This window comes from Nicotiana sylvestris, chromosome 6, assembly GCF_000393655.2.
Source record: "Nicotiana sylvestris chromosome 6, ASM39365v2, whole genome shotgun sequence".
NCBI lineage: Eukaryota > Viridiplantae > Streptophyta > Magnoliopsida > Solanales > Solanaceae > Nicotiana > Nicotiana sylvestris.
Genome location: NC_091062.1, coordinates 63,337,813 through 63,350,937, shown reverse-complemented (window position 1 = coordinate 63,350,937; position 13,125 = coordinate 63,337,813). Strand labels below are relative to the sequence as shown.

At 38.4% G+C, this 13,125-nt stretch overlaps 1 protein-coding gene across 1 annotated transcript; it reads right to left on the bottom strand.

The window, feature by feature from the left end:
* Positions 1-2,964: 2,964 nt before the first annotated feature.
* Positions 2,965-3,495, bottom strand: LOC138870702 (uncharacterized). Its single transcript, XM_070148534.1, has one exon. The coding sequence runs from the start codon at positions 3,493-3,495 to the stop codon at positions 2,965-2,967; it is 531 nt and encodes a 176-aa protein (XP_070004635.1).
* Between the last annotated feature and the right edge of the window lie 9,630 nt (positions 3,496-13,125).

Genomic DNA, 13,125 nt, shown 5'->3' with positions numbered 1-13,125 from the left:
TTGAAATTTCGCTCAACAATATTCTTGTCGTGCAGCCTCTTCATTCTCTCCTTATACAGCCTTGTGCTCTCAAAAGCAAGGTATTATAACTCGTCGAGCTTATGCAATTCTGTGACTCTAGTTGTGCCCGCAGCCTCAATGTCCAAATTCAGTTGTTTCATTACCTACCAAGCTCTATGTTTATGTTCCACTGGCAAGTGATAGGCCTTCCCCAACGCCATCTTATATGGTGACATACCAATTGGTGTTTTAAACGCAGTTCTGTAGGCCTAGAGTGCATCATCTAGCTTTTTTGCTCAATCAGTTCTTGTGGCATTCACATTCTTGGTCAGTACACTCTTTATCTCTCTATTTGACACTTTGACCTATCCACTGGTCTAAGGATGATACGGGGTTGCCACCTTGTGGAGTACATCGTACTTTCCTAACAATTTCTCTAAGGTTCAATTGCAGAACTAAGTGCCTCTATCGCTGATAATAGCTCTCAGGGTCCCGAAACGGGTGAATATATTCTTCGTCAAAAACCCCACCACCACTCTTGCATCATTGGTGGGAAGTGTTGCAGCTTCCACCCATTTGGACACGTAATCGATAGCAACAAGTATGTACTTATTGCCAATGGAGCTGATGAAGGGGAACATGAAGTCTATCCCCCAAACATCGAATACTTCAACCTCTTGAATTGGGTTCACGGGCATCTCATGGCGATGGTAAATGTTCCCGGTTTGCTGGCATTCATTACAGCCCTTCACCCATTGATGTGCATCCTTAAACACTGTTGGCCAGTAGAACCCGACTTCTAGCACTTTCACTGCGGTCCTGACTCCTCAAAAATGCCCGACATATGCCAATGTGTGACATGCCTGCAAAACAAAAGATTGTTCTATCTCGGGGACACACCTCCGAATCATATTGTCAACACATATTCGAAACAGATAAGGTTCATCCCAGTAGTACATGTGGCAGTCACGATAAAACTTTTTCTTTTGCACAAAGGAAAGGTCATAGGGAACTATATTGCTTGCCAGGTAATTTGCAAAGTCTGCATGCCATGGCACTTCCTCAAGGCTTGTAGCAAATAGCTACTCGTTTGGAAAGGTTTCCAGAATATCCTCTACCTCAATTGAATTTTCAACTCCTTCAAGTCGTGATAGATGATCAGTGACTTGATTTTCTGTGCCCTTACAGTCACGAATCTCAAGGTCGAACTCTTGCAGTAACAACACCCAACGAATCAGGCACATTTTGGACTGCTTCTTCTCATTCAAGTTCCTAAGAAATGCATGATAAATATATACAATTACCTTAGAGCCGATCAGGTATGATCTGAACTTGTCGAATGCAAATAACACAGCCAGCATCTCCTTTTCAGTCATAGTGTAGTTCAGCTGGGCTCCACTTAACGTTCTACTGGCATAGTAAATTAGGTACATTAGCTTGTCATTCCGCTGTCCCAACACTGCCCCAACTGCATAGTCACTGGCGTCACACATGAGTTTGAATGTTTGCTCAACAAAGATGGGTGTTATGACTAGCCTCTTTTTCAAATCCTCGAATGCTACCCTGCAATCATCAGAAAACAAGAAAGGGTTATCTTTTTCTAACAACTTACAGAGAGGGTTGGCATTTTTTGAGAAGTCTCTTATGAATCTCTGGTAGAAACCGGCATGCCCGAGAAGCTCCTGATTGCCTTAACTGAAGTGGGGGTGGAAGCTTTGCTATCTATTCAACTTTAGCACGATCCACCTCGATTCCCTTGCTTGATATCTAATGTCCCAAAACTATGCCCTCTTGTACCATGAAATGTCACTTCTCCCAATTAAGTACCAGGTTAGTCTCAATACATCTTGTCAATACTTGGGTCAGATTTATAAGGCACTCGTCGAATGAGTTTCCCACCACTGAGAAATCATCCATGAACACCTCCATTATATCTTCGACCATGTCAGTGAATATGGCCATCATGCACCTTTGGAATGTGGTGGGTGCATTACATAGGCCAAAGGGCATCTTCCTAAAAGTATAAATTTCATATGGGTATGTGAATGAGGTCTTTTCTCTGTCCTCTAGTCTCCTGTAGATTTGATTGTACCCTAAGTATCGATCCAGAAAAATAGAAGTGGGACCTCCCCGCCAATCTGTCAAGCATCTGATCAATGAAGGGAAGTGGGAACTGGTCTTTCTAGGTGGCCAGATTTAATTTCCTGTAGTCCATACAAATTCTCCAGCCTGTGATGGTTCTTGTAGAGATCTGCTCATTGTTATCAGTTTTGACCACCGTCATACCATCCTTCATAGGAACATATTACACTGGGCTAACCCAGTTACTGTCATAGATGGGGAAAATGATTCTCACATCCAACCACTTAATCACCTCTTTCTTCACCACTTCCTTCGTGTTGGGGTTCAGCCTTCTTTGGTGCTCCATTGAAGGTTTGTGCCCCTCTTCCAGTAGAATTTTATGCATGCAATATACCGAGCTGATCCCCTTAATGTCTTCCATGGTCTACCCAATGTCAGTCTTGAACTCCTTGAATACCTGCAAAAGTTGTTATGCCTGCACATCTAACAAACTAGATGAGATAATAACAGGTAATGTGGAATTAGGTCAAAGGAACTCATACATGAGATGGGCGGGCAGTGGCTTCAACTCCAGCTTTGGTGGTTCTTCAATGGATGGCTTGGCTGGAAGAGTTTCTTTGTTTTCTATGTGCAGGGGCTCGAATTCAATCGTTCTATCCCAAAACCCTCTGCCCTCTAAAGCCAACACCCATTCTGCAAATTCTTCCCCATTTACCTCATCTAAATTTACCAAACTTGCAGCAAAAGGGTCCTCAATAGTCCATGTCTCATTACCTGCTTCTACGATTACATCCAGGGCATCAATAAGAGAACAATTGACGAATACACTTGGTCGCCTCATAGATTTCTGCACATTAAATGTTATCTCCTCATCGTTTAACCTCATCTTGAGCTCCCCAGTTTCACAATCAATGAGAGCTCTCCCTGTGGCCAAGAACGGTCTTCCCAAAAATTATGGGAATTTTGTTCATCCACCTTGCAATCTACATTCACAAAATATGCAGGGAACACAAATTTCCCTACCCGAATCAACACATCATCCAAGACACTAGAGGGTCTTTTCACGGTTCTATCAGCCATCTGCAATAACATAGAAGTGGGTCTAGCTCTTACAACCCCCAACCTTTTATAGATCGCCAGGGGCATAAGATTTATGCTAGCCCCCAAATAACAAAGTGCCTTGGCAAAAGCAAAGTTACCAATGGTGCAGGGAATTGTGAAACTCCCTGGGTCAGATAACTTCTCAGCAACTGGTCTAGTCACCACAGCACTGCAGGTCTGAGTTAGAGTTACTATGGTCAAGTCTTGGAAATTGAATTTTTGGGACATCAAGTCCTTCATCATTTTTGCATAACCAGGCATTTCATTCAATGCGTCAATCAATGGAATATTTATCTGTACATATTTCAGCATCTCCAAGAATTTCTTGTATTGTTCCTCTTTATGGTATTCGACCAGCCTCTGATATTCACTTTGTCAGACACTACCTCAGCTAACGGTTCCTGAGCTGTCTCAGCTTCTTTCTTAGCCTCAATCTGTGTGTTGATTTCTTCCTGGGTAGGTTGTACTCTCACCTCTTTCAGTTTCGTTGAATCATCTAGCTCAATGGGAACTCGTACAAGTGTCTCAACCTATCTGCTCTCTCGAGCCCTCTCTTGCTCCAAGTCTAAGTCTCTACCATTATGTAGACTCACTGCCATCAGTTTCTTCGGGCCTTGATCTTTTGGATTTATCTGAGTGTCTGTAGGTAATGTCCCATGTGAACGATTATTCAAAGATATTGAAATCTAGCCCATCTGCATTTCAATATTCTTTATAGCTGACTCATGTGCATCTACCCTTTCACTCATTTTTTATTTGACCTAGTAACCTGCTGTATCATTGCCTCGAGTCTAGCAAACCCATCTTCCTGTATTCCCCCATGTTGTTGCTAAGGAGGATGATAACCCTGCTGCTGATTTTGATTGTTGTATCCCTATGGACTTAGGTAAGGCACCAATTATTATGAGGTCGCATACCTCCCATATTTCTATTGTTGAGTTGTGGCTAGGCTGGCTTGTATGGCTGATTCTGTTGGCCCTAATTCTAACTACCTTGTCTCTGGCCTCCATAATTAGACACATAATTCATGTCTTCAGGGTAGTGATGATGATCACTTTCCGCATTCCATTGGTTACCAATTGGCTGACTAATGCAAGATGTGCATAAGCTGCCATTGGTAGTATCTACAATGTGTACCTTCTGCTTCTGCCCTGACTCTTCCACCTTTTTGGTGAGTATACTCATCTATGTCATTAATGTGGACATATTTTCAACAGGAGTTTTGGATAAATATAAGGGCACTGAGTGAACTACTGGAGTGATAGGTGCATTCCTGGTTGTCCACCCCGAATTTTGTGCCATCTTGTCGAGTAGGTTTGGCTTTCTCTCCATGTTTTTCTCAAGAATGCTCCACCAGCTGAAGCATCAACATTGGCCTTTACGCTATCTATCAAACCCATGTAAAACTGCTGCCCCAATATCTGATCTGGAATACCGTGGTGGGGACATATAACTAACATCTCTTTGAACTATTCCCACGTTTCTTGCAGTGTCTCCATTGATTTCTGTTTAAAGCTCAAAATTTCATCAATTTACTGAGTAGTCTTGTTGGGTGGATAAATTTATTCACAAATTGCTTGACTAACTCCTCCCAAGTCATTGAGGATTAAATTTATTCACAACAACTTTATTGCTTCCTGAGTTACGTTGGAGTGCCTTTGAGTTTTGCAGATTGATAGAAAATTCTTCAAGTGCTGTTGAGGATCTTCAATGTATGACCCCGAAAAAAGTCCCTTGTTTTGCAACAAGTACAACATGTCGTTCGTGACTTGAAATGACTCGGTGTGTATCTGCAGGACTAATATCGTTGTGGCCATATTCTATGTTGTGGGTTATGCCCAATCATATAGAGCAGCCTCTGGTATAAGAGGTGCCACTTGCATTACCGTCGCATCTGGGTCTAACACGTTATCCCCCATGTCTGGTTCGAGTTGTTCAGTTGATTGTTGTTGTTTGTTTTTCCAGTTGGCCCGATTCAAGGCCTTGAAAACATTCTCAGGATCTGATAATGCTTCAAATACTTCACCAATTCTCGATGAGTTTCTAGGCATGCACCTGTACAACCAAGTCAACAAACGTTAAAATTTCAATGTCTAGATTGAAAATAAAGAAAACTGATTACATTAAGAATATTTGTATTTCTTTCAACTATAATTGATAACACCGTTAATTCCCCAGTAACGGTGCCAAAATTTGATCACGCCCAACTATGCCTTATAAAAAGGACAAGCGGACGTTGCAAATATAATCTGAGTATTTAGCCCAGAGTCGAATCCACAAGGAATTAACCTATCAATTACTCATGTTAGACTAACTAAATTCTACGTAATCAACTTCCCAAATATTTTGAATAACAATTGATGATATTTTACTAACCGTAACTGAACGAAATTAAGTAAACTAAGAATAAATTATGATTGAGTTGTAAAAAATTAAGAGAAGGATCTAAGGTTGTGATTTTCCCTATTGATGGAATCCCTTCCTGTTATGTTTCATACAGATTTGCATAATAATCTCTATCGATCATGAGCACTCTTACTACCGTAAATCTCTCTCAAGTAATTATGACAATCTACTAGACGCACTCTACCGAGTTATGCTAGTTGGCCTTTATTATAGCTCACTTTAGATCACACCCAAGGCTTTACTATCCCTAATACCGCCTTTAAACCCTCGGCTATTGATTCCTCATATGCTTTGGGAGTGGTGTTGTTCAACAATTACCTAAATATGCGCTCTCTCCTGAGTAGTACATACTAAATACGCACAGCTAATTGAGGATCCTATCAATTAACTACAACAAGAACGTTGTTGAACTAATAGAGATTAAACCGGGCAAACTACATTAATATAACAAGAAGTTCATCCTCAACAGGTTCCATCAAAACCCTAGACTAAGTAATTAGCTACTCATAACAAAGCAAGATAAAATCACAAAAGTATTCATAATGTGCAAATAAAGATAACAAGAGAAGATTGAAAAACTCAAATGGTTGATTGCTCTTCTCACACATGTTCTTGCCTCCAACTCAGTCAAAAAACAAGCTTAACCTTCTCTTGGGCGAGTTTGTTGAGTTTACAAAGGGTTAGGATAAGTTTCCCCCGATTTACACTTTAGTCCCAAAATTTCTAGGCGATTACACAGTCGACCGCGGCCACGGCAGAACGCAGCGCGACCGCGGTGAAATGCAACTATTCTGCCTCAATCGTTTGGCCTACCGCGTTCCATCCACGGTCGACCATGGTTGCGGTGGCCTCTTTTCCAGTCCCTCTTTGCCTCTTTCTTGCTTATTTTCGTTTGGGTTCTTCTTGATTGGCCTTATATCCACATTATTGACTTGAAAACACTCCATAGTCTCTTCCTAACTTGGATTAGTTCCTGCAAAACAAAAGAACACCAATTAGAGTATTTTGTTATCATTTTGCCTTTAAAACAACAATAAAGTATGGTACATTTAGAGTGTAAATAGAGTCTATATATCCTACTATCAACGGCCTAGAATTTAACAATTTCAGAAAATATTCGAGTGTAACAAAGTAAATGAGTGATTGAAAGAGGAGAACAGTGAGAATAATAGTAGTAATTAGGTCCGTCTAAAGGGAAAAACAGGGATGGGTTATATAGTGGTACAAATTGAACAAACAATCATGGAAAACAAATAATCAAACATAAATTAAGAATGAAAATATCACAAAGAATCAATAATAGAACATGTGAAAGAAAAAATTGAAATTTCAAACCCTAGTTGAGTCCTATGGCCATGAATATGGTAAAAAATGCAAGAATCGTTCATTGTAGAGTATATATAGATGAAACATCGGCCAAATCTTCACAAAATTAGAGCCAAATCAAGCATGTCTGGAAAGGTAGCATTTATCAAAGTTAGGTAAATACTAAGTAACTTCATGAACACGTGAGTAGTAGCAGAATAAGGCAAAAGAATAAAGAAGGGATTCCATATTGGGGCCGAATTTGAAGAGGATTTAGAGATACGACGTCTAGGGTTTGAAAAGAAGAAGAGATGAATAGAGAGAGTATAGGTGAGTGAAGTTGGGAAATGGGATTAGGTTTTGGGTAAGGCGATATAACGAAAGGTAATGGTTTATTATGGGTTGTTGATCATTTGAGATCAACATCCATGATCAAAGGGAAGCGGGGCGGGTTGTTTGAAGTGGGTTGCGACCAAGTTCATTAAAAGGGTTGTCTGGTTTGGGCTTGGGGTTATTGGGCTAGGTTTTGGGTCCGAAATTAACTCAAAATAGGGCCAATGTTTTAAATACACGAAAATTATTGAAAAATAATTTATAAAAAGTAATTAACAAATAATAAAATATTATTTATGTAGTAAGATGCTTGTAAATGATAATTTACTATTATAAAAAATATAAAATACTATTTTGGCATAAATAATGTAATACATTTAATTATGTATATACTATAGGCTATTTTTGCAAAAATTGTATAAATAGCTCAAAAATACAAATGTAATATATGAAAATGAAGAAAAATATTATGAAACATATATATGGATCCAAATAATAAATTCAGATGATTAAGTCATCACAAAATAATTTAAAGGGGTTGTTAATACATATTCAAGTAATTTAAATGCAAGAAAATCAATTTTAATGCTTTAAAAAGTTATGAAAAATTATAAAAAATACTTGTATGACCCCTGTAAATTAGTTAATAAAGCGAAAATGATATTTTGAAAGTATACACGACGTTTATAAAAATATGAGGGCAAAATTGGGCATTAACAAGTACAGTTAAAACCCAAGCGACGGCAACCACAAGTAATAACATTAGTCAAAAAAGGTAAAAAGTACATAAAGACACTAAGTGGTTCACTAAAGCTACTGTAACAAAATAAAGACAATGATCGACTACCTAACCCTCTATCCTAATTCTCAACCTCCACATCTTCCTAACCATGTGTAGACATGTGATTTTTGACCCTCCCCAAGATTTTTTATATTTTAGCACGTAAATATTTAATTTAGGCATAATATAGCTATTTCAACTATTTTTAACTTCTTTACTTTATTTTCGTCATAAAAATTGAAAATTACGAAAAAATATATTTTTAGCTTACGTATCTTTCATAAATTTAAATAAAAATATACAAAAATAGTACTTATTTTTATCTTTATATAATTTTGAAAATACAAAAAAATATATAATAGTTTCATGATAGCCTTTGGCAAGGGGTAGTATTTTTATCTTACTTTAAAATGAGTCAATTAAGGTGTTGGATCATAATTTTAAGAGTTTTAGAACCCAATTCTTGGCCCAATTCAGATTAGTCCATTAAGCCTAGGGACCCTTCTAGACTCTTCTTTGGAATAAAAAACAAATAAAGAAGACCCTAAGGACTTAACACAAAAGACCTAGGGACTAATGGGCAAAATACACAAAGATACACCTAGACCTAGACTCTACCTATAAATAAGTGCTTAAAAAAATCAAAAAAAAGAGAGAAAAAAGGCGGAACGAAGAAGCTGAAAGCTACGCAACATGTCGTTCCCACCCCCCGACACTATCTTCTCCAAACGACCCCCCCTTCCATAACTTCATCTTCCTCATGAAAGCATAAAAACCAACCCTAGCATCTTAAGACCGAAGAGATCCAGCCACACCACTCAAACACGCCGGAGCTCCTCCACTCTTTCAACGCCGTCGCAATCGCCGGCGAACCAGTCGTCCACCAACCACTCCCTCATCATAGAACTCGCTAGAAAACCAGCAAACCCTTCACGTCAAACACACAACCACTGACGACTCTAAACCTGCATCAACCAAAACAACCTCCCTTCGTCCTCCTCCTCACGCCAGCAACTCAACCAGCTCGCCGAAAAACAACCCATAACACCAGCAACCTTACTTTAGTCGCGAACCCACTCGTCGGAACTCATACGGACAGACCCAAAATATAGCACCCAGCCTTTCACCAGTCATTGTCCGTAGCAAGTAACAGAAACATCACACCAAACGACCACCCTTCATAGCCACCCATGAAACAGAACAGTTAGTAAGTTTTATCAACTCAAGCTCGTTTAGCATCTCTTTCCGGCGTGCTCCGAGTTCGTCGGAGGTCATCGTTCAAGGAGTCCATTCCAGTCGTAGGTCGAGGTGATGCTGGTTTTAGGTCTGGTCGTAGTTCCGTCGAGGGTCAAATAATTTTTAGGGTACGATCAGTCGCGTTGTTCACGTCCAATTACGGGTATGTTCTGATTGTTAAATCTTGCCTTTGTTTATTGATTTATGGGAAGTGTCTTGTTATGGTTGAAAGAGAAAAGGAATATAAAAGACATCATTTTCATAAATGTTTGTTTTGGGTTCTTTTGTCGTTTGAGGATTTTGAAGGAAAAATGCTGTGGGTTCCATATTCAATTGTTAAATCTAGCACGTCTATTTGCTAAACTGATTTTTAAGGAATTCCTTCTTTGATAGGCTCTGAATTTTCAGTAGGTTGAAATTAGATATTTGAGTTGTTAGATGTTAAGGGATAATTTGGGTGTTTGTTGTTGGTAATTAGTGGTTGTTAAAATTTCATTTGCAAAGCCACAGATTTGTCGTTTGAGTGGCTTGAAGAATTGAATGTGTTCATTTGAAATGAGCTCTGAAACAGAAATATGTGCTTTAGCTATGTTAAACTATTTTGTTTGTTCTACATTTATTCTATATCTTCTTATAAGATGGATATGTCAGTTTCTTTGGGTAATTTTCAAATATGGATGGCAATTGCTAACAGGTCGCAGGGATTTGAACTTGTTAACGAATCAATAGCTAATCCATTTTTCACAATTGATTTCCATATCCTTTGGCCTTACAATAATCTCAAGTAGTTTAGAAGAATTAAAATAGAAGCACCTCTAGTTTGCCTTAAAAATATATAACCCTTTTTCTTAAAATAATTTGAGGCGCGCCATGCCAAATAAAATCTCAAATGCATGGCCCTCACTTTACTTAATTTGGAATTGATCATTAGAGCCCGAGGCGTGCCATTTAGTAAATTTCATGGCTCTCGCAAAGTTGGAAACACGAAATTGCTTTAGGCGCATTAGTTTAATAATATCACACTCTTAAATTCGGGTGCGCATTTATGTGACCCAAATCCAAATCTCGATGTTAGATAAAATGTGTTGCGGACTGCGGGTGCATTTATGTGACGTGGTTTGAAACATATTTTAAATGACGTTACAATCTTCCTTTAATTAACTAAATAAAAGCGGTTAAAAAAGATAAAATTTGCACATAGGCTCATAACTGTTTAAAATCAGATAATTAAGCCGAATATAACAGTTGAACGACCGTGCTAGAACCACGGAACTCGGGAGTGCCTAACACCTTCTCCCGGGTTAACAGAATTCCTTACCCGGATTTCTAGTTCGCGGACTGTTAAAAAGAGTCAATATTTTCCTTGATTCGCGATTCAACCGGTGACTTGGGACACCATAAATTATCCCAAGTGGCGACTCTGAATTTTTAATAAAATAATCCCGTTTCTATTGTCACTTTAAGTTGGAATAAACTCTCTTATACGCCCTTCCCGGGGGTATAAGTAAAAGGAGGTGTGATAGCTCTGACGACTCTACTGGGGATTAAAACTCAGAACTTTTGGTTCAGGGTTTAGAATTCGAGCTTAGATGAATTGTTATATTTGGCTTTGTTTATTATCTGATTTTATTACATATTTGGGCCTAATGTGCAAAATGTTGCTTTTACCGCTTTGATATTATTTGAACTGTATATATAAACTTCTACAAAACCCCACTTTTCTCTCTCCTGAGGATTGCATGCTGGTCGTGACTTCTTTCTGTTAGTGTCATATCCCAAATAGAATGAGGTTCGGACAAGTTGCAAAGCCGGATGATCTTTTGGTTACCGGTACGCAGCCCCTCCTTGGCTCGAGTTGTCCGCTCGGGTAAGCCAGGTCTAGAACAAATAAACCCAGGTTTTTAAACCTAGAATAACTCAGCCTCATGTCAGATCCCTAGTAGGAACATTTGTTTGCATCATGTGCACTTGACTTAGGGGACTCAACACAGGGGTTGGGTCCGTCTAGGACAGATGTACCCAAAAATCAAAAGACCATCTCGATGCATCATACGTGCTACTTGTGTCTTTATCTGTTTCGGCTTGTATGTTGACTGGTTTCTAGAATAGGAAAAGAAAATGAAAAAAAAAGAAAAAAGAAAATCAAAAAAAAGAGGAGAAAGAAAAAAAAAGAAACAAAAAGCGAGGGAGGTATTTAAAAAATTCTGAAAATCTGCCAAAAATCTGGAAAAAAAATTCATTTCAAAACGAGCCAAAATTTTCAAGTGTCATGTTTTCCTGTTCCGTCAAAACTGGGCGAACTACGCGGGTCTGATTCTCACCGGATGTGAGATACGTAGGCAAACCTCATCGGTTCCGGCCCACTATTTTCAAAAAATCCAAAAATATTTTCCTTTACTTCCTTCTTTAGAAAGTCTTTTTTTAAGACCCCAATTTTTTTTAAAAAAAAAATCCAAAAATATTTTCTTTTAATTTCTTCTCAAAATCCAAAAATATTTTCATTCTTCTTTCACAAATTGAAAAGAAAATTCAAGATTCAAAAATAATTTCTTTAGAAGTCTTTCTTTCATAATTTTGAAATAGAAGTCCAAAAATTCAAAAATATTTTCTTTTTCTTTAGAAGTTTTTCTTCGAAATTCCAAAAAAAAAGGTCAATATTCAAAAAATATCTCTTTTCTTTAGAAGTCTTTATTTGCAAAATTTTATAGAAAAATCAAAATCCCAAAAATATTCTCTTTCTTCTTTATAAGTCTTTCTTTCGAAAAAATAAAATAAAAAATTAAAAATTTTTAAAAAAAAGAGTTAGTTTATTTACTTTATTCATGATCTTCCCGAACTACTCAAGATCGGATTCATGTTCCCACATGATACGTATGCAACCCACATCAAGTTCGATCACCATTAAAAAGAAATGAAAAAAAATGAAGAAATAAAAAAATATTGATAATAATAAGCACCGACTGAGTCCATAATAACATGTTTTGTTTTTAATTGTGAAGAAAGTTGAGGCGGTCGGTTTGTGGTAAGCTGGAAACACAAGATCTAAGGGAAAATGATAACTGATATCGAAACTTTTACAAGTGCTCAAGAGACTCAGGGTCAGAGGGTTCAACAAGAGTCTACTGTGTTTGAGAAAAATAGAATACTGAAACAACAAATGACCGAAATGTGTCAAGCATGGGCCAGTGGTCAAGGACAACCTCGTCAGGAGTCACAATTTGCTACACAACAAGAGCAGCACCACTCTCCTGAGTATCACTCGTACTTGTTTGATCTTCCTGCAAACATTGAGAAGCCTGCTCGAAAGATGTTACAGGAAGAAATGACCCAAAGAGTGAAAAGATTAGAACAACGATTGAAAAACATACAAGGGTTGGCAGGTCAAAAGAGTGTTGCCTTCAAAGATCTACGCATGTTCCCCGATGTCCACTTGCCGCCTGGTTTTAAGACTCCCAAATTTGAAAAGTATGATGGAAATGGAGACCCCATAGCGCACCTGAAAAGGTATTGCAATCAACTAAGAGGTGCGAGAAGAAATAAAGAATTGTTGATGGCTTATTTTGGGGAAAGACTTACGGGAGTAGCCTCCGAATGGTTTATGGATCAAGACACGTCTCTCTAGTATGTATGGGATGACATGGCACAGGCCTTTGTCAAACAGTTCCAATACAACATCGACATCGCCCCAGACCGCATTTCCCTTTCAAACCTGAAGAAGAAACCAAGTGAAAGTTTCAGGGAATATGCCATTAAATGGAGAGAGCAAGCAGCTCAAGTTAAGCCACCCATGGATGACCACGAGCTAATCATTGTCTTCCTTCAAGAGCAAGAGCCAGATTACTTTCAAAACATGATATCCGCAGTTGGCAAATCCTTCTCGG

Excerpts from the sequence above, each read along its gene's own strand:
- LOC138870702 (XM_070148534.1), bottom strand. The coding sequence starts at position 3,495 with ATGCTGAAATATGTACAGATAAATATTCCATTGATTGACGCATTGAAT.